Below are 27,198 nucleotides of genomic sequence, written 5' to 3'. Positions count from 1 at the left end.
CAAAAGAGAGACACACAGGGGGACAAAGAGAGAGAGAGAGATGGTTGAGATTAACTTTGGTGATAACCAAGCAGCAAGCAAACTTTAAATTGATTTAATAGCTGAGGGAGGGTTGTTAATTGTTGAGGTTCTTCATCCATAGAGGTAAAAATAGTAAAGCAATGCAGTTGATGATTGAATGCTGAATCCACAGTAGACAAACAGTCTTTGCTGGCACATATATATATTCACAGCTGGGATAAGATGGGACTTGGAAGTATTATTGTATTGTTGGCTAAAGTTGAAATCTCACTGAGATCAATGTTTCTACCATTTACTCATCAATTTATGTGCAACTATTCTGTAAACAACATTGGAGCACAAGCAATCGATGAGGAAGAGCTTGCAAGTCCATGGATCATAAATACCAGTTTTTACACACACAATGACTACTTTAGAGGCTTTTTTATGTGTCAAAGGAGCCGAAGAACCATTTTATCCACAACAGTGATGGGATTTACAAGAAAAGGGATTTTTCGATAGAGGCCAGCCACTGCTAGTGCTTTTGGGTTTCAAGTTCTCATGCAAGGGAAACACATGTAGAACTTGTAATGGAGGAGGACCACTTAACACCCAACTTAGTACACTTTTATTGCAATCTAGGCAACAAAATAAAGCTTGTACACTTGACCATAAATATGCCAGCTTAAAGAAAGATAATACTGTTCACTATATCAAAATATCGCAGCAAAATCAGCAAACTACAATGTATTAGCACAGATGGAAATTGGGAGTACCTTTTTGGTGTTTGAATATCCTTTCGTTCGTAGGACGAACTTCTTCGATATTGAATTACCAGTCGATACAGACAGCACCACAAAAAGAATGCTGCTTGCGCTGCACATTGCCACTCGAAACTGACCGGCCATGTGATATCTTCACACGTTAACCGGTTGTCAAAAATTTATCAGCATAACGGAAAAACTACTCAGCAGTAGAACATCAGCTTCTTGACATTGTCTCTGAGCTTTGGCAGCGGTGCCGTCTGTAAAGGTCCAGCTCTAGATAGTGTCGATCTTGCGAATGTCGTGGAATCAGACCTGTCTAGATACAATCTGCCTCTATACGCAGCAAGATGAGCATAATATGCAGGGGGTGCAAGAGAAACTGGTTTGGTGCACCTGACAAATGTATAGCAGAGGTTGTGGATCAGTTTCTGCACTTCGTCAGATTTGAACTGGTTCTCATCCCATAGAACATGATAGTGGGTGGGTCTACTTGTCCCCTTCATCCCCCAGTGACTACATAGGTAGAAATCGAATTCCCTTGGATGGGTAATCACCGTATCCACGACGGTTCCTGGTGGTATGTTTTCATCAGAGAATTGACCATAAGAAGCTTTCTTTTCATTGAAGAAGAGCCTTGTGTGGTGTCTTTTCTGGACTACAAGAAATGTAATGGTAGGCTTGTAATTGAAAAATCTCAAGCAAGCTACTCTAATGGCCTGCAGTTCTTCCTTCAGCACCTTATGAAACATGGTCTCGCTTACGCCATCTCTGAAGAAAATAATTCTTTTGGGAAGTTTTTTTACTGCAAAAAGGAACTCCTCAATTAGCTCACCAACCATAGCCTCGAGGTCTTCGATGATTTCTTGCCGATGAGTCTGTGATCTCATCCTAGAAATGTACTTATTTGCTGCAGGCCAGTTCATACTTCCAACGACAGCCGCGACAGATGGGCTAACATCATCCAGTGGATGCGGGTGTGTAACATCTGCACCCATAAAGATGGCAGGCTCATCGTCTGAGAAAATTCTAGGTAGTTGGCAGGGTAGAGTATTATATAACACCACATTGCAGCCACCAAGCTTAGCATTGATTTTCAGGGATAAATTGGCCAGGAATTGTGAACTAAGCTTAGTCAGATTGGAATATAAGCAACACTGACTTATGACACCTATAACTGTCTCGGCAATTCTCTTTAAGTCAGCATATCCTCTATGCTTTTTTTCCATTATACAGATGACCAGTTGCAGGTTTCCTGAAGCAGCTTCATGGAGTTTTTTGAGTTTATTTTCCAGAGCGGACACGTTGTTCAGAACTTGAATCTGCTCAAATGATGGGTTGACAATAGTTTTCTTATTCAGAAATATTCCAAGCTGCTCGCATCTGTATGAGAGTTGGCTTATGAACTTAGGAATGCAGGACCGCTGTTCTGGTGTTCCACCAAAACTTATCAAAGCCCACCTTCTGATATGGCTGCCTTCAGCCACGTGACTGTCGAGCAAGTTCCACTGTCGGTCATATCGAGATGGAGTTATATCTCTAACCTGCCCACCATCACCGAGCTTGAGTTTGGGAGGTTCAAGAACTCTTCCGCAAAGTTGTGTCATCTCGCGAGAAACTTGAAGCTGGAACTGAGCTGCATAAAGCCCACTGCGATGAAGAAAATTAAACTCGCATTACACATTTATGTAATTATGAGCCAAATAATTGATAGATGTTATGACGTCCAACAACCTCCACAATCTAGCCAACTTTTGAAGGTCCAGCAATCATTCTACTCACCCTCGATAAGAGAAAAGAAAATTTAATGTCCACATAATTTACCTTGCTGGGCCAACTCTTCCCCCCATGACGCCATTGATCATGTCCTTCCGTTCACCAGGTCGTTGGCAGCCCATCTTCAGAATCCTCGAAGCCTGCTCATCAGAAAGTTTTCCGAGGAACTTCTGGCCTTCACAAACCATACAGAGCTCCATCGGTAGATAACATGGTTTACTTTTGCTGATCTGCAAGCATGGAAGGTTTCTAAATTGTATGTCATGGTTGTATTGATCCTTGAAATAATCAACCAACATCAAGTACTTTCCATCTCTGTCTCTGAACTTGAGATTCTCCGTCACTTCATCGGTCAGGCTATAAACTCGGTATCTCTGATCTGTTTCCCGGTGGCAGACAAAGATTCTAATGTTTTTCAAAGCCTTCTCCACTTCCTTTTTCTCTTCTCCTATCAATCCCCTGGTTTTCTTATGCGAGAGATCTCGTAAAAAGTCGCAACGCTTTTGTAGGTAAGGGATGATGCCAATGCTCTCATGAAAAGCTGTCACACAGAAATCAACATTGAGGGAGAGGCCTTGTTTTGTTGGTCTAAGACTCTGAAAGAAGCCTCTCATTCCGACAACACCACCACCAATGTCTTTTGCTCCACCCGTGGTGTTCGAGTACAATGATCTCTCCATCTGAATGCAATTCTCTGTTGCATTCTCGCGCAAGACAACATCCAACGCATGGAGATAGTCTTGAGGAAGAGAAGCTCCATCTTCCTCTTCTTTCAAAAATTTGCTCAGTTCCTCTCCATTCAACTTGGAAGCTAGTCTTATATTTACCCTGAACAGCTTAGATTTCTTGTTTTCAAGGAGCACACTGCCACCTTCATCACGCACGTGCTTTGTCACCGGGATTGGTAGACTTATGAAGAACTCGAGCTTGTGCTCTTGGAATTCGACTGGACTGTACAAATTCTTGCGGCCATCAAAAACCGGCAGCGCACCAGAAAGAATGTCTGAGTTGTCCTCTACGAGTTTCCTCTTGATCATTCGAGCAATTTCCTTGGAGGGGCGGGGAGAAATATTCACATCATAATGGTAGATTTTCTGCAAGGGATCAAACCGTACCAGAAAGTGATTTGCAAGAAGGTGAATGACAGGCCCCTCCGCACCACCGGCATCAGGCCTCCTGGTGGCAACCAATGCTTGTTGATCAGCCACCGGTTTCAAGTGACAGTCTACGCATTTTCCACCCATGTCGGAGATCTTAATTTCAGGCATCAAGTCGGTTTGCGGTCTGATCAACTTGATATCTGCTGAAAAAAATTCATGGTTTGAATGCTACAATGTATCACAAGAACAGGAAGTAGACGCCAACAATAAGCAATGTGTGTACTCAAAAGAAATCCAATGCCAAGTCCATGAAGGATTGATTGGGGAAATATAGAACCCAAGATTATACATCTGAGGATAACTAATTCCATTAAAGAAGAGTTTTTACTTTTTGGGAAAAAGAAACATGATGAGAGCAGAAGTTGAAGCTTTTAAGGTAAGTTGGAACTGTTTTACTAACTTTCTTTCCCTATTACTTGAAGAGACAAACCATGTTCTTAACACTAATGTCCTCTTTGAAGAAGTGAAAGGATTGACATGTACAAATGCATTGTGGTTGTCCTACAAGAGTTGCAGGTGTGATTGTTTTTGTTTGCTTTGCGACCTCCCCCTCCCCCCCACCCTTCCCGTGCACCTCAGTCAAAAGTTTTTGTGGCTTGTCATCCGATAAACAGGAGCTACGGATAACAAAAAGTGCAAGCATGGAACAGTAGAGAATTCCCAACCAACAAGTATGCATCAATAGCCATGAGTACAAGCGAGAAGAAGAGGCAGAAAATACCTGGAGGAAGCGGTAAGACTGCAACCTGTGCCTCCAAAGGTTTCTCCTTCCGCCAGGCTCGGTGGATGTGAGCTCTTGGTTTGGGGTTTATGCTATGAGGGAGAGTACATATCGGAGGGATGTGAAGCAGCACCGGCGGAGGCAAAGGAAGAGGAAGAGGGAGGGGCAGAAGAGCCGGGTAAGCCTGGTATTTCCTGCTGTGGCAGGAACCATCTTGGAGGTGGGTAAGCTGATGAGGGTTGCACAGTTCCACAAGCTTGGTGGGATGAGGCCTCCCTTCCATTGGGCTACTGCATTCCTTCCTGTTAGCCCTCTTGGCATCGTTGGCCTCTTCCATTTCCTCTCTCTCTCTCTCTCTCTCTCTCTCTCAGTTGAGGTATCTCCCAGTCCCTTGTATCCTTTGTTTGTCTATGTAGGATGGGAAGAGCATGAAGATGATGAAGAGACAGACAGAGAGGATGTAAGCAGAGATGCTGAACTCAGGACAACAAAAGGTGGAGCCATGGGGAGCAGAAGTGATTATTAACATGTCAGGAAGGGATGAGAGAAGATCCATTGGGTCTTAAAAGTATCTTCACTCTGCTGCAGCTGCTGCAGCTGCTGCTACTCTCCTGTACTAAATTCTCAAAGTGGGTATATTTTTCTTTTTCTTATGGCTGCAGTAAATACCAAGGCCAAGGAAGGGCCTTTGGGTTTCCTTAAAAGATTGAAAGAAATGGCAGCATTGATTAAGGGGCAGTAGTTTATTCTACTTGGAGGACACTTATTCAATGCCTACACAACAGACACATTGGTCCATCTCATGATATAAAGGTATCCTTGGGTAAACTATGTTTGAAGTCAAAGAGGAAGTAGGAAAAGAGAGTGTAAGAAGAGCAAATGGCAAAAGGACATCATTATCCTGCTCTTTCCCTGTTGCTGTCCAGCTCTGCTGTGAGAGCTACTAGGTGCTCTAAAGGTCATTTTGCCCAAAGTTAATGCTCCTTCCTTCCCACTGCCATTTGGATTAAGAGCTAATCAAATGATATCAAGAGAGTGGGCTCTCTCATCTTTTCTAGTTTAGTGTTTAATCAAGAGCTAGCCAATGTCACCTTTTCCAATGCTAGTTTTGTGGATCCTCCCTGGCCAACTTACTTACCACTGTTACTGTCAGTCTTTTCAACTTTCCTAAACCTTGGACCAACTAGTCATTGCTTACTTAGTGACTCTATATTTCTTTGTCCCTCTTAAACCTTCCTGTAAAAAACATTTGCAATATTTATCTTTTTGGAACATATATTTGGCATTGTTCTCATGTTTTCCTGAGTATATATTCACAAAAACTAACATTGTCTTAAATGTTCATTTATTATATAAATTTTAATTCCAATTTTAGTTTACAAAATTCAGTACAACCGGCTGAGATTAGTTTTCTTTTGCTGCCTTAAATTCAATCCATGGTGGCATTTTGATCCTTTTCTTTTCCTCAGGAAATATCAGATGAGGGCTAAAGTAAATAAAATAAATAAATGCTAATAGTTGGGCCAAAACCCACCTAAGTATTGTCCTATCCTTTGATATATAAAGGATATATATATATATATATATATATATATATATATATATATATATATATATATATATATATATGGTATTTAGATATGCTTTCATAACTTAATTAACAATTTTCTCATCTCCTCATGTTTTCACACCCAATTAAAAGGGCTAAGATTCATTTTAACCCATCTGATCTTGGTCATGAATCACTTAAGTCATTTATGATTTACTCATATCTAAAATAACTCCTACATTTTGAAAAACATAATATATACGTTCCTCACGTTAAGTCTGAATTAATAGACATTAGAATATGCTTACCTAACATGTTAACTTATAATAAATCATTAATATAATGATACATATAATTTAAATTTAAAAAATAGTTAAGATTTATCTTATTGAGGAAGATGAAGATGAAGTAACGAATGTCAGCGACGAACGAAGGTAAAAAGGTAGAGGTAAGAGAGACCGGAGGCAAAGATGAAGAGAGCTGGACCACCACATTATAAGCACGACTGGTAAGAGTGCAAGAGAGGATGAAATGGAAGACAATGAAAACGAATACGTTCAAGAAGAGACTACTGTGTACCGAACATCGACGCACATTCATATGAAACAAGGTCGAAAGCTCCTTAGCTCGTCATTAATGCGAAAGATGCTACATGAGTATGATGTCTTATTAGGCATCGATGGCTCAGTGCTTCTATTGGTGATCACTTCCACGACGACGTCTTCTCCCATCATCGATGGTGATATCAATTTTTTAAAAAATACTTAAATTATATGTATCATTATATTAATGATTTATTATGAATCATGTCTAACAACTATTAACTTAGATTTGATGGATGAAATTTATACGTTATATTTTTAAAAATATAAAAATTATTTTAGATATAAATAAATTATAAAAACTTAAGTGATATATAAGGGTTAAAATCGGGTTAAAATAGACTTTAACCCCAATTAAAAAGCATCACCATCGCTACTGTCATGCATGTTCCTTTCTTTTTGTTTGCTTTGAGCAACGTGCATAAAACAAATACCAACCATCGCCACTTACTCTTACCCCTCACCATCATCACCACCAGTGCTACTGCCGACTTCAGCATCACCATCATAATTACTTCTGCCATCGCTTTGAATTCCACCCTTCCTATTTTGACCTTCATCACCGAAGAACAAAAGAGAAGGAAGAGAAAGGTCACGGCATGCTTCATTAGAATCACGCAATGAAATAGTGCAAGTAGGTCACATCACAAAACGAGTTGAATCAAACTACTGATGCAAAAAAGACTTGTGATTATATATGAAAATAGATTTTGTGGTTGCTCGAAAGGAACTCTTACAAGATCTAATAAAGAAATAGCAACAAAACAGGGGGGAGATCATTGCAAGCATCCATAGGCATGAGTTCGAGAGAGGACACATCATATCATTCTTGTCCCTATGCCATCTCGCCACACATTTCATTCATCTCTGCCTAACTTCTATCACTTCCATGTCTCATTTTTGGCAAACAGAGTGGGCATCTGATGGGACATACACTGGGGCAATGCACTTCTAGGAAACCTATTCCATGTTGCCCCAATTAATTCAGTCGTTCTTAGGTGTTTATGAACGTATGATTGTCGCATTCTTTCTCTCTCAAAAAATGGTGACTCTGTCATCATTTCAGTAGCTATGTTGTCATCTTGCACTTGACTAGGCTCTACCAGCTTGGCATATTAAAAATGACCACCAAAAACTAACACAAAGGTCAAACATACTCTATGCATTATCACATTGACATTTAGGTAGATATCAGCCAAGGTAGGTTCATCAAAAGTATTCTGAAAACTTCAAGATAACAGTTAGAAAGTGGTGCTACTGAGGGTTTTATAAACATAGCATTGAAGGAAGTTCTACCATTGTAAGGGCATCAGACAGAACAATCATATAAAATCAAGTAATTATGCTTTTTTAATTCCCACATTCTCAATCGTAAATTACTTTCCTGGAATCTCATATGACAAACTTTGAGCCACTAAATTCACTTACCTAAAAGAATTTATTACTCAAGCCTTCATCCAGCTGAGTGAAGATACAAATCTCCCTTATTTTCCCTTGAATTCTATATGACAAATCTTTCAAGTCCCTCCAGTTCTCTTCCAGTGAAGTGACACAACTTTTTAGCATAGCAATCGAAACCTTGTCCGGCTGACTGAAAGTAGAAACAGGACTTTAGCCCCAGCCCAAGGCCTTGACCTGAGCCCAACCACAGCCCATAATTCATGAGTTTTTGGCTTGAATAGTTCGATCAAGGAACGAATCCATGGGGCAACAACAAAGAGTAAAACTTTCTACGGCAAATCAAAGATGCCCTGGGCTCGCTTATACCTCTAACGATAGGATGAACAATAAGAAGCAGCAAACAGATGTATGTAAACTCATGCAAAAATCTGAATACCAAGTCTCGGGTCACTAAGATGACTATCCACCTACCCGACATTACAGCAAACAGATGACAGATGTGTGACTGGAAGAATCAAAAGAAGCGATGTTACCAACGGAGAAGTGATCGGAGGCTGAACTCAACCAGACGCTGGTTCGACGGACGCGGCTTCCTCGCCAGCACCATCGGTGATGGAGGCGGTCTCAGCTGGCGCCGAATCCACATCGCCAAAGGAGGCAGATGAGACGACGGAGGCCCTCGACTCGACGGAATCGATCGCGCGATTGCTGATCTCCTTAGAGTAGATCTGGAGGACCGTCAGCCCAGTGGCGTCGGAATGGGCGACGGCGAAGGCCTTCTGCTCGATGAGGCGGCGGATGCCTCCTCGATGGGGACGACGCCGTGGCGATTGGTGAGGACGGAGGGGGAGGAGAGGGTCCCGGCCAGGAGCCGGATCACGGCGTCCCGCGTCCGCTGCGACGGCGGCCAGATGTTGAAGGAAACGGCGTCAATCTCGGCACCGTCGCGTACCTTGGCGGGGTTTGCCGCTTTGCCGTCTCCCGCCATGTGTGGTCTGCGATGTGTTTGATCGAGAGGAGGGCTATTTATAGTCTTGAAACAAATGTGGGCTATTAATGGGCCGCCATTTTAACTTGTTTGCCTAGTAGGATCACACTCTTCAGATCATGGAAGGCATTGCAATATAAAATCTTTTATGTTTTGAGCAATTTTTAAAAAAACTCCTTGAGATTTTATTAAAGAGACATCATATTTTTAAAAAAAAATATATAATAATACCTTTAAATTGGACTATTTTAAGCCATTAATTTGATTCGATATGAACAATTTGAATAGGGTCATCACAATAGATCGGGTCAGAGTTTATTAAATTTATGAGCAAGTGTAACCCGAGTATAATTTAAAAGTATCCAAGGTATTTTTATCAAATCAATTCAAATTTATTTAGAACTAATGATACATCATTCTAACATATTTAGCATTATTTTTTATTATTCTATGATAAATAAATTTTTAAAGATGATATTTTTGGATTGAATCAAATGTAACCCATTGAATTTTTATCAAATATATGTAAACTTCTCTAAGACTACTAAGGTGATATGATAATACATTTAGTATCTTTTTTTTATTTTTGTAAGAATTTACAGTAATTAATTTTTTAATAAGATATTTTAATAAAGTGTAACTCTTTCAATTTTCATCAAACCTATTAAAACTTCTTGTAAACTACTAGAGTGAGATATTAATATATTTATTATTATTATTTTTTATATATAAATTTATGATAATTAATTTTTGAAATAAAAATATTTTTTGTTAAATCTATAATCAAATGTAACTCTTTAAATTTTCACCAAACCTACAATATCTATAAAACTATTACAACGAGTTCAAATATATTTATTATCATTGCAATGAGTTCTATTACAATGACTTTTTATTTTAGTAAATCACCCCCATGCAAAATAAGTTAATAAGAGGAAGAGTGTTGCATGAAGTTTAACTCGGGAACGCTCAAAGCTGTGGTAAGACATCCATCATGGCTTGGCGTGGCTTGCACAAGACCTCCAAGGGAATGGCTTTGGGCATGCTGAGCCCCTCGCCTTCGTTGAGATCCACCTCCTCCTCTCCGAGTCTCTTCCACTCAAAGCACTGGACCAGCGACGCAAGCACTAGTCCAACAGCCTTCATAGCCATTGCTTCCCCTGGGCATCGTCTTCTTCCAACCCCAAAGGGGACATACTTGTACCCTTCTCCTTCTCCGCTCTCGAACCTCTCCGGCTTGAACTCTGCGGGATCCGTCCACAACGCGGGATCTCTGTGCATCCTGTAGGCATTGACTATCAACATGGTGCCTCGCGGGACGTGGAAGCCTCCTATGCTGCACTCCATTGTTGACTCGCGTGGAACCAGAAGTGGCCCTGGTGGGAACAGCCTGAGGGTCTCTCGGATGACATTGTTGAGATAGCGAAGCTGAGGGAGGTCGGAATCAATCACCAGGCGCTGATGCCCCACATGAGTCTCTATCTCATCGTGAACCTTCTTCAGGGCCTCAGGATGGTTGAGGAGGAGTGACATCGCCCACTCCATGGTTACACTTGAGGTATCAAACCCAGCAAATATGAGAACCTGGACACAACAAAAGAAAGAAGAAGAGGAAAAACATATCATGCTGAATGGTTTTGTTGAGTTTTTGGTTTAGTACGGAAGCAGATCAATTTAAATGATTATTTTCATTTATAATAAAAATGCAATCAGTTCATGTGAGCATAAAAATCATAATATGTTACTGTAAAAAATTTTAATATCAAAATATAAAATTAAATAACAATAGATCTAAACTTATGATACGTACCTTTCGATGCTATTAAGAAATTATTTATCTTAGTTACCGGCATATTGTCATCGAATCCAAAAGTTATAGTAATATCGATCTAAACTCGGTATCGTTATTACTATCCTTCGTAAAAAGGAAATAAGAAAGAGAAGAGAAAAAATAAGTAATCTCTCAATAATAATAATAATGCCATATATTCATGTATCTACTTATCCCTCTTGGCCTTAAAAGGTTTTGTCTTTTTATAGACGAGAGCAAAAAATTTAGGATAAATAATTAGAAGAGTCCCTCCCATCAAGTCATCTCCTAAGTAATCCTATCATAGTTGAACTTATTTCTGTTAGTCAATAATCATAATCAAAATTCAATCATATTTATAATATATCTTACCTAATTAGATAAGATTAACTAAAAAAATAAGGGATGCAAATCCACAAAAAAAAATATAAGTCAAAGAATTATGAGTCTTCATATATTATACATCGAACCTACCATTACATGTCATACCTCTTCATATATCTTTTTTGTTTCAGCCCAATCTATCTATATGCATATCATATCAAAAGAAGAGTTAGTAAATGGTAGCTTTTTTAGATATTATATACTTTTGTAAGGAAGGAAAGTACTATTCTGGAGTACAATAATAACAACAAGAGAGTCCTACTTCCGAAAGACCTTAAATTCTAGACATGGTTAGATAGCATGTTTATTTAAAGCTGTAACATGATACCTTAAATTATGATACAGGTTATATCATCTTATAATATTCATATTTATTAATATTAACCACCAGTGATGAAGCATGAGATCATGTTCTATTACTTACCAATATCATTCCTTTGATGATATTATCCGTGTAGTTCTGAGGATCCTCCTCTTGAAGGGAGAGCATAACATCGACGAGAGTCTTGTTTGCATCATTCCTCTCCGTCCTCATCCCCTTTCGCCTCTCATCCACCATCCCCTGCAACAAAACATCCACCTCTTTCCGCATCCTTATCAGCTGCTTCTCAAGTCCGTTCAACCCTATCCACTTCAAGAATGGCAGGAATTCCTCAGGGCTCGTTGCCGCGCTCAAACGAAAAGCCTTCTTGATAACGAACGCAAAACTTTTGCCCTCCTCGTCTAACCATTCTGTTTCCGCTGACCCCCCGTTGCACTTCTTTCCGACGATCATCTCCTGCAAAGTATTCAACGTCAGCTCTGTGAAGCTCAGCCTCATGCTCACCAGCACAAATCCACGCTCTTCAGAGCGGGAGTGGAAGAAGAGGCCCCGGAGTAGCGATCGGACGTTTGCAGCGCGTATATGTGCAAGCCTGGACAAGCTGGCCAGGGAAAACAGCTGAAGGGTGGCGATGGAGCGAAGGTTGCGCCAGCTAGGGCCATAGGGGGCCACGGCAAGGGTGGTGCCGTCATAGTTTAGGTGTTTTCCGGAGAGGAGGAGGGGGCGGTTGAGAAAGGAAAGGTTGTGGCTGGCGAGGCACTCCTCCACGGTGGCGGGGGAGGAGATGACGAGAACAGGGCGAGAGCCGAGGCGGAGGAAGAGGTCGTCGCCGTGGCGATCGGCGAGGCGGGCGAGAGAGTGGTGGAGAGGAGCTCGTAGCAAGTGGACGTGACCGATGAACGGGAGACGAAGGGGGCCGCGCGGGAGCCCAAGTCCTCGTGTTCCGAGGAGCAAGCGACGGGCGATGAGGAGCAGAGGAACAACGAGGAGGAAGAGAGCACAAGCAATGCCACCAAATGCAGACATGTTGCAGTACTGTGGAGTTCGGCCTCCACCATCCTCATACTTATATCATCCAACACGTAAGAAAAGTCAACCAGCCTTGCATTTACCGTTCCAAGTATATCCACTTGGTGAAACACGTACAAAAAGACATGGCTGATTTCTTTCACGAGTTCCATCGACGTCGAGACGAGATACACGACCCTCTTCCCCGAGGAACACGGTTCACATAGCTGTGATCCGACGTGGGGTCGAGAACAACCATCGAAGTCGCGACAAAATACGATAAATGATAAAATCATTTAGTCTCACATCACATTGATTATAAAATATAAAATCAAAAATTTATATATTTTGAAAGGACAAAATGATCTCTTATCACTAGCAAACGTGGAACGGAGAGACTGATGGAGTCAGAAGGTTGCCGTCGCCGTCGCCGTCGGTATAAGATGACCCGGATGTGATAAATATTAGTGTGAGAAAGAGATTAATTACATACAAATATGTGAAATAAAAAAAAGAGACAAGGCTTGCATAGCTGGCAATTTAAAATTACACATGAGATCACTTTTTTTTGTTTTGCAAATAGTAATTAGTGAGGATGATTTTTTATCCTGAATTTTTGTAATGATATAAGATAATTTGTATTAGTCAAACTTGCTATCATCTTTAATATAAATATGTATGTAATACTTTTAAATCGAATATGATTAGCCGATCAATATACATTTTAGTATTGGGCTTTGATATCCAACTCAGGATGCGTCTCAATGACTTGCGGTCCGGGCGACGAGAACACTCGTTCACTCGGGTTTCGGGGAATCCAAGGGCAGACACAGAGAGAGAGAGAGAGAGCGAGAGAAGAATGGCGTACACAGCGCCTCATTTCTTTTTCGTTACCTCGTGTTGCATGCATCGTCTCTTCTCTTGCTCTATCCCTATCACACAGTCCGACCCTGCGAGCCTCCACAATGCGTGACGAAGTGTTTCGAGGAGTTCGAGCTCGGAAACCGACGCTTCGGCTCTTACTCGTCTTCTTCTTCTCCCTTCTCGTGCTCCTCGCCTTCTTGTTGGCTTCCCGAGGGAAGGAGAGCGAGAAAGCGACTGGCGGCGCGGGAGGTGGGAAGGAGGAGCTTGGACGGGTGTTCCGTCTGCCTCCGGTGCGGTCGCGGGATGACCCCGTTAAGGCTTTGCTACGTGGCAGCGAGCGGAGAGTTCCCCACGCCTCTGACCCTCTCCACAATCGTTGAGGCTCTTCTACATGTCTCTCTTTTGTGACCGCAGGCTTTTGATGTATTATCTTTTTCTCCTTGAATCTCTTGCTGCTGTTGTTTTCCTTCTTGCCTTCAACTTCGAAAAGATCATCACCATCAATGGCGTTATATCTTCTAAGTTCTATTTCTCATCTACTTAGTGGTATGAACTATGGAACTCCCGTAGCAATTGCATTGCAGCTAAATGGGTCGACAATCAACTTTGTTCTTCCAAGTAAGTTCTTGGTAGATTTCAGTAGCTTCGATGGTGTATACCAAATCAGGGGAGTTTAGCAGTTCATTCTTCCCACGACGTCCTCCTTTTGTCCGACTCCTTTTCCCTACAACGAGGGGAAAAGGTGGTGCTATGTGAGAGGCCATGCAGCAGCAGCAAGTCAAACTGTGGGAGTGTACGTAAACCTGACTTTGCTTTCTTTTCATGCCTTTCCTTTCCGATACGTAAAAGAGGGTTGACTGAGGGCCGCTTTTAACTGTAGGATTGGTACTAGCATGACCAGAGAACCACTCTTCTTCTTTTCACCATGCATGCATGCATGCATGGGAATGGGCAAAAGACGAGAATACAAGTAGCATAGGGACCAGACAGAAACTGCAGGATGGATGTGTCTCTGTTGCACAGAGAGAGAGAGAGAGAGAGAGAGAGAGAGAATGGATGTGTGTAAGGAGTTGTATCAAGCGATGATGAATTTGACTGGTTAGGGAAATGTAAGCACATTTAGCGTATGTGATGCTTGTTTCCTAGGAATGAATACAGCCTGAAGATTAGGGGTGCAGCTACATCACAAGGCTGCAGAGTGGATTCGACAGTATACAGTATTTGAGATCGCAATCTTATTTAACTAAGAAGAGAAAGGGATATCCTACTTAGACATTATGATTTAATTAATACTGCTATAGGAGAATATGAGGCAGAACTAAAGAATTTTCTTTAAAATTAAATAGGATTAGACAAAATGATTTCTCTAAATGTGCATTTTGTTCCTTGAATTTTATTGGGCGATTTTCCTTAAAAATATAATATTTTATGTATTTTTCAATCGATATTTTATTTTTATTTTATTTTATAATATTTTTTTGATTTAAAATTGTCTGAACTAACATTTATTTTTTATTTTTATAATATTTTAATCATCATAATAAAAAATATTATAAATTCTGCATGAAAACAATGAGTCAAACAAAAATTAAAAAACACTAAAAATCATTTGATATATCATGATCCAAATAGATACTTTAAAATAATTTAAAAATAATATTATCAAAATAAATAAAAAATTAGACTATTATATTATTTTAGTTATCACAATAAACGATCCAATAAAATCTACTCGAAAATACTGTAAATAATTTAAATAAACTCATAATTTCAATCAAACTAACTTAAAATTTAAAAATATGATATTGTAATGATCTATAAATAATAACAATTAGAGAGACATAATGTGATATCATTTACAGTTTTTTCAATAATTTTTATATTATTCTTAATAAAATACTAATAACACTATAAATGTTATTAAAAATTTATAAATCAGATAAAAATTTATTATAATAGTCTAAAATAGATTTAAAAAATTGATGAAAAATTTAAAAAATATATATATTTTAAATATTTTTAAATTATATATATTATTTTAAAAAATACATATTGAAAAATATACAATGTTGTTTAGAAAAGTGGCCTAGTCTTATTTATATTAGAAGTCATATTTCTGTTAAAGATACATGTTGTTAACGAACTCTCAAATCGTGATCGAGGTGTTAGCAGTATGACCCCCGATGCACAAGATCGTCGATGCGGTTGGATGTCGGATGGGAGTCTATGTTGGGTTGGATTGAGTGTTGGCCTTATCTCCCGAGGTCGGTCTTCTCCCTTGACAAGTGACTTGCTTCTTTATCGTTGGACTCCTACACAAATCAAGGTCGTGAGGAAGATTTTTCGACTCGATCCTTCCAAAGGTTAAGTCAGTATCAAGTGGAGTATTTTGGAAAAAAGAAATCCCTTTTACCTGATGTCAGTCAGAAGGCTTTTATACCTGCTTGCGAGGGTCAATTATACATGATCTGATGATAACGACTGACTCCTCAAGCGATCGGCTTGTACCTCTATGTAAGCGTTAATCGATTTGCACGGAACAATGCTACGTGACGTCGTTTCAAGCTTTTCGGAGTAACTTTTGTGCCGTACGACGTTGTCTCGTGTAGCTCCGGATGATGTGGGAAGGGACGATCGTCCTCTCGAGTTCGAGATGACACATTCTATGCAACGCTCCATCTCAGTCTCGAGGCTCTATGTCCGTGCTAACATATTTGGTGACCGTGACCACAGGAGCGATAGCAAAATACGCCCTATCACATCTAATATCAAGAAACGATGCAATTACATGCAAGTGTCTTACCAATTAATATTTGAATATAAATTGAGGATTGCAAAGTATTAGATTTTGATCGAGGGCCAGATTTTTTTGCGAATATACATACAGTATATAATATGATAATATTAATGGATCTAAAATGAAGATCCATGCCTGAAATAAGACACTTTACTTCATCTTTCCACGACAATAAGAGATACGTGACTAATACTTCGATACTTTTGACTGAGGTTACAATTTTGACTGACAAATGTACGACGACTGCGATAATTTTGACTTCATACGAACGACGGTCATGTTATTACTGGAAGCTCGTTTGTTCCTGCGATTAAAGCCAAGTCCACGGCCTCCCTCCATTCCACGCTCCTCGTCTCGAAGTAGCCCGTCTTCACGTCATTGGCGAAGTAACTCACCCACACCCGACCCGCGAGCCTCCACCTCACCACCCTCCCCTCCATCTCCCTCCCCACCCTCCACTCCACCGCCTCCGGCACCTCGTCCCCAGCCACCACCACCCCACCCGCCTTGCTGAACGCCCTTCCCCATCCGCTGTACCTCCGCCTCATCCCGCCCCTTGGGTCCCCTCCGCCGCCGCCGCCTGCGCCGACGACCGGCCTCCACGCTGCCACCTCCGTCCCCGTGGCGCCGTCGTGGAGCACCCCCTCGAACACCCCCGCCCCGCCCTCCGCCTCCTGCTCCCAACGCCAGCTCCGCGCTCGCACCCTCGTCGCCGTCCTCGCCGCCGCCTTCACCCCGGCTGTCTTCCCGCCCCCAAACCGCCCCTTCACCGTCCGCATCGCCTCCGCCTCTCGCTCCGGGTTCCCGCTCGACCGGCCCAGACTCGGACCGGTGGCGTAGCTCGATCCCAGCTCCGGCCCCACCCACACTCGGGCCCGCGACGGGAAGTGCCGTTCCCCCACTACGTCGTCTTCATCATCCCCTGCCTCCTCGCGGTCCTCCCCGTCCTTGCGCCGCCCGAAACGGAGCCGGACCACGTGGAGCCGTATGTTGTCGACGCGAACGCTCACCCGGATGAAGCGTGGGTCACGCATGCAGACGTTGTACTCTAACTGGACCACGGCTTCCAGCTGCTGATGGGCCAAGGCATAGCGCAGCACAGAGTCCTTTGCCTCCAGTTTCGGGCCACCGGTCGATCCAGTGACGCCGACTCGGGCCATGGCCGGCACCGGCGCGAAGCCCCTCAGGACCCAGAGCCCGTGCCTCTCCGCCGCGTAGGAGGGGCAACAGCCGGGCGGGAGGAGGCGGCTCGAACCGCTGCCCTGCAGCTCCCGGAGGATACACCACTTACAGAGCATGTAACCGACGGACCGCATGAAGCTCTCTTCGACGTCCGGCCCCAGCGCGAGGAGGACGCCGCGCAGGGCGAGCTGGCAGCCGAGGGCTTGTTCGAGGGGGGCGTCGAGGGCGCGGAAGAAGAGGAAGCCCGCGTCGGCGGGGGCTTCAGTGGCGCACAGCCAGAAAAGACGGAGAAGGAGAGCGAGGGAGAGGAAAGCCCGGGCCTGCTCGTCCTCGCCGAGGGCACCCGAGACGGCTTCTTGGTCGAGCTTCATTGAGGACAAGGAGAAAGAAGAGGGAGAGATGGAGACGGACTCGCGGAGGAGCTGGAGGAGGAGAGGGATGTGAGGGGTGGAGGGGGAGACGGGGTCCGAGAGCCAGAGGGTAAGAGAGGGGCTGGAGGTGTGGAAGCCATAGAATGTGATGGAGAAGGTGAGGAGGGCCTCGGCGTCGGAGCCGGCGGTGCGGTCGGCGGCGAGGCAGATGGACTTGCTGTCGGCGGACGCAAGAGCAAGAGAGGGAGGCGTGGAAGGCCATTGCGATGGCTCAGGGAGCGTAGCGAGCCAAGACCAAGCGTCGTCCATTGCTGCTCTGAGCTTGTGGAGGTGAGAGGCTGCTGTCGTCCAAGCTTATCTTGGGATATCAGTGACACCGTCCAACTTAGCGACAGGGGAGGGGACGTGTGGTCGTCATAGAAGCCGAGTTCGTTTCTTCTCATATTATTGCAAATGTAATTGAGGCACAATCCAAAGGCTAAAGATTTGCATGATTTGCGTTATTAGTGATGTGAAATTGATCATTTCTGGAGCTTTATTAGGATAATTGTATAAGGCGATCTTGAATTAGAAGTTAATAACGTGTATTATTAGAGTTAATCTTCAGTGGCTACTAACGGTACACGTCAGGCGCGATGATTAGTGTTCCTCCAGTCATCGATACCCATTTAATTTAGACACTCGTTGACTGGAAACCCAAAACCTTACACTACTTCACGTACACGAAGAACGAGAGAGACGTTAGCGCCGGAACAATCCCGTCTTCCCGTTCTTAAGCGAAGGGAAACGCGAGTCGTGCGCTTTCTTGGATCACTCAACGCCCCAGTCACCGCCGCTCTGCTCTCTCCTCCCTCCCCCACCCCGCCCGTTGTTCCGATCCCGCATTGCTCTATATCTAGGGTTTCGCCTCTCCTTAACGATTCCGTGAGTTGCTTCGTATCTGGGACTTGCGTTTATTCAAGATGGGAATCTCGGAGGAGAGGGTGGTGGCGGTGATCATGGTCGGCGGTCCCACAAAAGGTGCGATCTTGGAGCTCTTTGTTCTTTGTCTGTTGGAAAGGTTGGGGTTTTTGGTGAATTGTACGGGTTTGTGGCTGAAAAGACGATCTTATGCTGCAGGAACTCGCTTCCGGCCTCTTTCTTTGAACGTTCCGAAGCCGTTGTTTCCCTTGGCTGGTCAGCCGATGGTCCATCACCCGATCTTGGCTTGCAGAAGAGTGTGTTTCGTGTTTATTTGCTACTACATCCTGCGTGCGTTCCCAAATTCTGAGTACTTCCGTTTGCTCTTGTTGATTTTTGTCGTAGATCCCCAATTTGGTGCAAATTTATCTTATTGGATTCTACGAGGAGAGGGAGTTTGCGCTTTATGTGTCAGCCATCTCGATTGAGCTCAGAATCCCTGTTCGGTAGTTACTTCTCGATGCCCACATGAATTTCTAAAAGATGAAAGGTGTGTTCGTTCTTTTGCTTACTTCTTTCATCTGCTTAAGGTATCTAAGGGAAGACAAGCCGCATGGTTCAGCGGGAGGGCTTTACAGCTTTAGAGATTATATCATGGAAGAGGACCCGGTTTGGCATCTCTTTGCCTCGTCCATTCATTTATATATCTGAAACCAACTATTCATTATATGATTGAAAATCTTTGTTCGTCGTTATGGTGTCTTATTCTCATACTTAAATTAGTTTTTTTATTAGTTAGTTTTCAATGTGGGCTTTCGGGTGCTTCTAGTTTACCTGTTTCTTTTTTGTTTGCAGTCCCATATAGTTCTTCTGAACTGTGATGTTTGCTCAAGCTTCCCATTGCCAGATATGCTTGGTAATCCTCAGATATAGCTCTTTCTATACTGATTTTTTTTACTTCTTGCATCTTTTATTGTCCGGGATGGTAAAAGTTTTATAAGCTTAATTGTTAATTGTCACTATCATGTATCTATCTATCTACCTCGCCCACAATCACTCACACACACATCAGTGTTAGCTACTCTTACTTCAGAGGTGAAATTCCTCCCTGTTGTTTTTTATTATACTAACACTTTTCTGTCAAGAAGTTCCTTTCTGTAGCTTGTAGGACAAAGCCCACAACTCTCTATCGCTGCCTGTTTTCGAGCTACCTCAAGTTTACTTATTCTGCATATAAGTTCAGAAATTTGCTTGATCTTTGAATCTATGGTTCGATGATATAGACATTAATTCTTTTAGATATCCATTTGGCCTGTTGTCATGTTAGAAAACTGCTTCCACGATGTTAAAAGATTTCAACTACATATCTTTTAATTAGTACTTCTTGTTTTATTTTTCTTGTATATTGATTTTAAAGTCTATTTTGCCCTTTGTGGATGCAGAGGCTCATAAAACATACGGTGGGCTAGGAACAGTATTAGTAATTAAGGTGCTGAAACTCTGCCCATAACTAATCTAGCTATTTCTAGGTGGTGTTATATTGTTATTGGCAGGCCGTTATCTACAATGCTAAAGTTTTCTGTTTTTGTTTTTCTCTAGGTATCTGCTGAATCAGCCAATCAGTTTGGTGAGTTGGTTGCAGACCCTGTTACAAATGAGCTGCTCCACTATACTGAGAAACCAGAAACTTTTGTAAGTATGCAGTTTATTCTTCTTTTATTTCAACAACATATTAATTCTTCTGTTTTATGCATGCCGTTTTTATTTTCTCTGATCTCCAAGTGTGGTATGTCTTTCTAGCAAGTTAGTATGACAACCATAAATATTCTGCTTTGTAGGTGAGTGACCGAATAAATTGTGGTGTGTACATATTTACACCAGATATCTTTCCTGCCATCCAAAGTGTCTTTATACTAAGGAAAGACACAGGTAGATATTTTCCATGTTTTATTTGTATCTTTGAAATAGTTGTATCACAGTGTTAACCGTCTATTTTGTTTAGCAATGTGGATGTCATGAAACTTGATCCAAAACAAATGCCTTTCTATCATTCATGGATATTTTATTACATCTTGAAATTGAATTAGTTTTCTACTTGTGAAGTTTAATCTATTTTTGTGCAAGTTTTAACATAGATTGAGATATGTTACACAGATCATTTTCCTCTGTAATGCATGGCCTTCTTGTGTTTGGAGATAATTTTATCTGTTATACAAAAGCAAATGCAAGTCATTTTAGCCTGTAGTATATGACTGGTAGTGTCTTCTGCCTGCTTCATTTTTTAATTAAGCTCCAAAAAGTGATCTACTTTAACCATTGTATTTCCTTTTCAAGTGCTGTTGGTGGTGCAGAAAAAGAAAATACACAAAGTGATTATTAGATAGAAAGATATATAAAGGCAAATAAAAAGGATTGTAGAGTGGTTCAGCATGATGAGCTCAAACCATATGGGTCTCCTACATGTGAACACTAAATAAAAAAAGTGAAACTTTAGTTTCTTGTGAATAGCATCTGCTACTTGATCATTATATTGTGTTCAGTTATTTTACTTATAATTATGGTCCATATGAAAGCAGAGAGCATTAATATGGTTTGATGTTCAAATAGTAATTGACTTTGGTCTTGTACAAATGGTGACTGGTGGCTACAATCATAGAGATACTTGCGATTGAAAATCATTTACTTTTGGAAGACCTCAGATAGGCTTAAAGGTCTTAATAGGTGAACTCATGGGAAAAAGAAGACACAGAGATATAGAAATCAGGAAGTGCTTTAGCTAATAAACTATTTCATTCATATCGTTGGTAATGCACTTATGCTTGTTGCTGAGTTTGTAATACTTCTATTATCAACAAGAAAAATCCATGTTACCTTAAAATTTTGTTTGGGGGAGATGGATCATGTGTGTCCAAAGATAGAACATAGATCTGGGTCACATGTGCAAGCCGCTTGGATGTCATCATGCCGCCAAGTGTCAATTAAATTGATATTGACAGAAAATAGACTGACAATTTCTTTCTCTGCTCAACATACTGCTTTAGAAGAACGTAAATTTAATGGAATATGGCCAAAGCAGAAAAGAAAGAAATCGACGGCTGTTTATTCATACAACCAATTAAGAGCTGTTCTTTTTTAGTAACATCTATTGCATAGTCAATAGACCTTTTTCCTTATGATTGTGGAAAATTGTATGATGTTGCTGCAATAGAATAATTGATGAGCTTTTGGTGTTTGCTCGTGTTTTCCAACTTGGGACTGTCTAACTCACAAGAATATTGTAATAGTTCCTTAAGTTTATTCTGTGCTTGTAGGTTTTCTGATTTACATTTTTATATAAAAAAGAATGCTTAGTTCGCTTTCTGACCGTTTCATTTTTTCAGCTAACTTGCTCCGTATGAACAGCTTTGAAGCTCTCCAATCAGCAACAAAGTATGAACAGTGCTATTTTTGGACTTCTACATTCAGTTTGCATCTTGAATTCCTTCATCTAATTAGATCAGATTAGCCTGTTGTAATTAATTAACATAGTAATACCTCTCAGTGAAATTGAAAAAACACATTGAACACATTCATAATGTTTATGAGAGAACAGTAGCAAAAGATGATTCACAAAGGTATTTGCCAGCTGAGGTTTGTTTTTTATTTTAAAAGTAAAAAAAGGAATCATTGAGATCAAAATTAAGTAATAAAAGCAAAAAATTTTCCCTATAAACAATTTTGGCGAGCTAGAATTATGATTCGGAATACCTAGTTTCATTATCAATAATCAATTAGGAACAATGTTGTGACCTAGGTGCCTGAGCTAGATGACCAGGCTCTTGGAGGGACCTAGATGGTCACGAATTCTTTTATTTGCTTAAGCAGCTGCTTAAGTATTTCAAATAGTTTTGACTAATAGGATGGGGAAGTCTAGTTATTAAGCAATGAATATTCACAAGTAGTTCTTTTGCTAGTTTGTATATGAATACAATAATTTCAGTGGCTTGTCAAGTGATTTTAGCACTGATGCATGGAATTCTTCTTGTTCTTAAGTATCATATCTTATGTTTTCACTTTCTTATAAAAGTTCCAATGTTTGATTCTTCCTCTACTTATATTATGCTACTATCTTAAGAGGCATTTCCCAACAAAGCACCCATAAAAGACTCATGGAAATGAACACCTAACAAGTCTTAGGATTGTGGTCAGAAGTTTGATCAATGTGAAACTAAGGGAGATGAGCACTGTTCCTAATATATTTTATGTTGAAAATTCACTATGGTAGAGCTGAAACTTATGTTCTCTAGGAATTTACCAGCCATTTGGCACATGTTTGGGCAATGAATACTAAAAAGAATACAAAATCTATACCAATTGTTTCTAGACATCTTATGCCTAGGTCTTCTGCCTAGGCTTTTCATGGGGTTTCCATGTTTTACTAATTAGTAGTACAATCATCATATTTGTTCCAACAATCTGTCATACGATCAACAGTACTCAACTTGGAAGCTATAGTTTTCTTTTCATCTAGGCAACTCAGCTTTGGTAGGCTGACATTTGTTTCTTTTCATCTAGGTAACATCCGTCATTTGATGAATGTTTCTTCAATATGCTGACATTTGTTTTAAGCAGAACACTTCCTGCAGACTATGTTAGGCTGGATCAGGATATATTGTCTCCTCTTGCTGGAAAGAAGAAACTCTATACATATGAGACGCTTGACTTTTGGGAACAGATCAAGACCCCAGGGTGAGGAAGTGTTGTCAACATGTGAAATTTCTTTTGTTTCAGAATTGTTTTTTACGTACAGTTTCTGCATTCATATAATGTTTCAGGATATCTTTGAGATGTTCTGCCTTGTATCTGGCCCAATATCGTTGTATTTCTCCACATCTTCTTGCTACAGGGAATGGCAGTAAAAGTCCCACCATCATTGGTGATGTTTATATTCATCCATCAGCAAAAGTACATCCAAGTGCAAAGGTTATCTTTCTTTATGGTCCTCCACTGTTTTACACTTCTCAATGTGCTATAATATTAAAATCAAGGATTGCCTTTTTGGGCACTGAACCCATTTCGACAATTTGTTGGATCCGTACTTATCAGTCCGTACCAGTATACCATCACAAGGTACACCGGTGCGTACCAGTGTTTTGATGAGGAAGAAAAAAAGGATGAAGAGAAAATGGTGGTGGAGGAACAGAGGAAGAAGGAAGAAGAAAAAGCGGCGGAGGAAGAAGAAGAAAGAAGAGGAAAAGAAGCAGCGTCAAAGCAGAAGCAGCAGTGAACGAAGTGGCAGCAGCATCACAGCAGCATCGTACCCAAGAAAAGGGCTTGTGAACTTTTGTTTTTTTATGCTGAGTTGGACAGGGGCCCACCACTTTCTTGAATTTTTATTATTTTAACCAGACTGCCCAAAATAGGGGTGGTCCGTCTATCGGCCCATGCCTAGACCAATACATACTGCCCATACCATACCGTTTCAGGCGATATGTCAGTTCATGATTAAGACCTCTGGTATTATGGTTGATGAGGACCAAGGTTTGAAATTGATATTTTAGAGGTCTATAAATAAGATATAATGCTTGAGTCTGGCTCCAATGACTAACAATAGAATTTTCATATGATCTTGAAAGAGGCAAGGATTGAAATATCATGCAGCCTTAAAAAAAAAAGGCAGCAAGAATCTATAAGGGCAACTCTATATGTCCGATAAAAAATATTTGGCTAAGACAACCAAAGATTCATCTTTTTAGAATTGAGAATAAAACAAGGATATATATGATAACTTAGTATTATATACTGATATAATTCTGGTTTGGTGGAACAGATTGGTCCTAATGTCTCCATTTCTGCAAATGCTCGTATTGGAGCTGGTGTGAGGCTCATCAGTTGCATCATCTTGGATGATGTTGAAATCAAGGTCTGTACTGAAAGGTGTTGGAGTCTTGGGTAGGAACACTGATGTCCAAGTACTTCATGTGATTTTTTTTTTTATTAACAGGAAAATGCTGTTGTTATGCATGCTATCGTTGGCTGGAAGTCGTCTATAGGGAGATGGTCACGAGTACAGGTAGGTTTCATTCTCTTGTCACTGTATTCTCATTTGCCCTTACCTTTTCTAGAGTGCAAGCAGAAGTACATAATTGCTCGACATTGTTTTCTTGGTCACCATTTGAGTGTAAGGGCTACTTTCTGTACATAATTAGTTAAATATTCATTTTATATATATCTGCAATTGTTGAGGAGATTTCATATCCAAGGACCAGACAGTTGTCTGCTACAGAAATTCTAGCAGAATTTCATCTCCCAATATAGTGCTATATTTCTCATCTGAACCTAGAAGAGTATTATTCTATGCTTTAAGCTCCCAAGCTACTGATACAATCTGTAGATCCAGCCGATATCATTGTTTTACCACTGGTCGATCCCAATCCCAATACTAAATTTACAACTCATGTTTTTCTGTAGTTGCTGGAGAACCTAACAATTATCACTAAAGGAATTGAGGTTTATATTCAAATACTATGAATCTTTGAAGGGTTTTATACAATCTTTGTACGCATCGATGGCATTCTTTGTATATGTCAATGAACTCTTTGTCTTAATCATCTTATAACTTGGGTGTGTATTTCAGGCCGAGGGAGACCACAATGCCAAACTTGGAATCACTATCCTCGGTAGCTACTTCATATGCTATTGCCAATCCCATTACTTGGGGGCACCCTACTGACCAATTCTTTTATCTACTTTTAAAATTTAGGAGAAGCTGTTGCAGTTGAAGACGAAGTTGTGGTGGTTAACGGTATTGTCCTGCCAAATAAAACCCTTAATGTTAGCGTTCAAGAAGAAATCATCCTATAATCTTCTCAAATTTTTTGTAAGCAGATCCACCTTTCTGCAATCTACCTTTTCCCTTTTTCTGTAATATCTATTATGTCTATGAAAAAAAAGAAAAAAAGAGAGATGTACATTTTATTGGTGTGGTACTGTACAAAAAGCTGCAACTTCATGCTGCTTATGTAGTGCTAGACATGTTTAATTGAGCATACATTTCATTGTATTGACATGCAAATAAAAGTATGTTTTTGTAGTTACAGCTGCTTTTCTTCAAATAAATGGCTATCTGGTGAGCTTAATGTTGCTAGATGAGTAGGCATCCCAAATATGCTGGACTTTTGGGGTGTTATGTTGTCTCTTGCTTTCTATTCTCTTTCCATTTGATTTGGAATACTATCTTTATGCTGCATTAGATGTGTTATATGTCTTATACTCTTTCCCATTACTCTTTTTTAGCTAAAATGTGTGTATGTGAAGCCCCACTTAAGGCTATCTATCCTTAGATATCATGCTTAGATATAAGGTTGGGACTGTAACATTCTCAACATGAGACCAATAAGGCTACCTCTCAATGTATTGATTCCTGACACAAATTTTAGAGCAATTCCATAGCTATTATAGGCTAATCAAACACATATGTAGATAAGAATTTTCACTTGTAGCTCCAACATGACAGGTGCACTATGCACATGACACATGGCTAGGATGCATTTCCATGTACCCTATGAAGTTAACATGGTTATATGTCCATTGACTGAGGAAGGCAGGCATGCAACCAAAGGCTATTTATCTTAAAACATGTAGGATTCTAGAGGAATCTAGTTAGGTTTCACAGGCACACAGCTTGACCAAAGGGAGTCACATGACCTGCCAATGAAGACAAAATGCCATCTTCTTTATCTGCTCACATCTAGTCATCTCTCCTTGTTCTATCTCTTCTCTCTCTTTCCTCCCACTCTCTTTTGTCATTGTTATGAGTGCTTTGTCTCTCCAAACCTTCCAATAATTTTTCCTTGGTTAGGTTGGATATCATTACGTTTCTTGCAAGATAGATATATTCCAAAATGATACCTTCGTCATTTGATTCGTAATCGTCCTGAAAGTGGTCGATCTCAGGAACATATTCCTTAGCTTGACATTTCATAGAAGCACTTAAATCATATTATAAGAATATATTCCTTGTTTTCTGCTTTCTAAAAGATGGATCCGGGAAGATTTCCCACCATAAAAAGCCACTAAACCTCATATTGGTAACAGAGGAACCAACATCGACACACCATAATCCTTCTTCTTGGGGTTATCCATTCCTCAGATCATCACTGTGAACTCACTGACTCCGGTAGATGAGAATCTAAGCAAATGCAAGAGAATCTGATATTTACATCATCTCTTTCGTTAGGAACTAACTGACACCAATAATCAATGAGGATGATGTCGTCACCCGCACCTTTTATTGTCTTCTCTGTGATCTTGAGACGATGAGCATGATGATTCAAAGCCTCGACTCATCGAAAGAGACTTTGTTTGCACAATCACCGATGAGTGAGTGAGCCAATTCATGACCATGTCAAGCACTTAATTTAGGCCGACATCTCTCATTTTTCTGGTGGCAACATAATTCCACTACCCAGCATTAATCCAAGCCACGTTAAGCTGATCGCATCAGAGTCGGATCTCAGATGTCGTAGCCACTCAATCCCCGCCGGGGAAGACGATGACATGCCTTTTGGCCTAAAGGCGACCACCATTGCCGACGCGGGTCCGTCCACAGTTCATTAGT

At 40.9% G+C, this 27,198-nt stretch overlaps 4 protein-coding genes across 4 annotated transcripts; 1 reads left to right on the top strand and 3 right to left on the bottom strand.

Annotated features, from left to right (window-relative positions):
* Positions 1 to 605: 605 nt before the first annotated feature.
* LOC135617958 (protein argonaute 7-like) lies at positions 606 to 4,890 on the bottom strand. The gene is made up of 3 exons (XM_065118797.1): positions 4,422 to 4,890; positions 2,589 to 3,840; positions 606 to 2,414 (listed from the first exon to the last, which is right to left on the bottom strand). The coding sequence occupies exons 1-3, from the start codon at positions 4,756 to 4,758 to the stop codon at positions 968 to 970; spliced, it is 3,036 nt and encodes a 1,011-aa protein (XP_064974869.1). The 5' UTR covers positions 4,759 to 4,890; the 3' UTR covers positions 606 to 967.
* A 5,021-nt stretch (positions 4,891 to 9,911) lies between these two features.
* LOC103993039 (cytochrome P450 81Q32-like) lies at positions 9,912 to 12,503 on the bottom strand. Its single transcript, XM_009412966.3, has 2 exons — positions 11,580 to 12,503; positions 9,912 to 10,545 (listed from the first exon to the last, which is right to left on the bottom strand). The coding sequence occupies exons 1-2, from the start codon at positions 12,501 to 12,503 to the stop codon at positions 9,931 to 9,933; spliced, it is 1,539 nt and encodes a 512-aa protein (XP_009411241.3). The 3' UTR covers positions 9,912 to 9,930.
* Positions 12,504 to 16,231: 3,728 nt separating this feature from the next.
* On the bottom strand, positions 16,232 to 18,130 carry LOC103992902 (uncharacterized). The gene has a single exon (XM_009412800.3). It carries the CDS (start codon positions 18,006 to 18,008, stop codon positions 16,422 to 16,424), a length of 1,587 nt encoding a protein of 528 aa, XP_009411075.2. The 5' UTR covers positions 18,009 to 18,130; the 3' UTR covers positions 16,232 to 16,421.
* Positions 18,131 to 18,403: 273 nt separating this feature from the next.
* On the top strand, positions 18,404 to 25,677 carry LOC135617957 (uncharacterized). Its single transcript, XM_065118796.1, has 15 exons — positions 18,404 to 18,719; positions 18,819 to 18,916; positions 19,005 to 19,105; positions 19,190 to 19,268; positions 19,455 to 19,515; positions 20,042 to 20,088; positions 20,199 to 20,291; positions 20,438 to 20,528; positions 21,980 to 22,028; positions 23,211 to 23,327; positions 23,414 to 23,561; positions 24,409 to 24,501; positions 24,583 to 24,651; positions 25,216 to 25,258; positions 25,342 to 25,677. The coding sequence occupies exons 1-15, from the start codon at positions 18,662 to 18,664 to the stop codon at positions 25,440 to 25,442; spliced, it is 1,248 nt and encodes a 415-aa protein (XP_064974868.1). The 5' UTR covers positions 18,404 to 18,661; the 3' UTR covers positions 25,443 to 25,677.
* The last annotated feature ends 1,521 nt before the right edge of the window (positions 25,678 to 27,198 follow it).

Source organism: Musa acuminata, chromosome BXJ2-7 (assembly GCF_036884655.1).
Source record: "Musa acuminata AAA Group cultivar baxijiao chromosome BXJ2-7, Cavendish_Baxijiao_AAA, whole genome shotgun sequence".
Taxonomy (NCBI): Eukaryota; Viridiplantae; Streptophyta; class Magnoliopsida; order Zingiberales; family Musaceae; genus Musa; species Musa acuminata.
The sequence above is the reverse complement of the archived record's forward strand: the minus strand, read 5'-3'. Positions and strand labels throughout refer to the sequence as shown.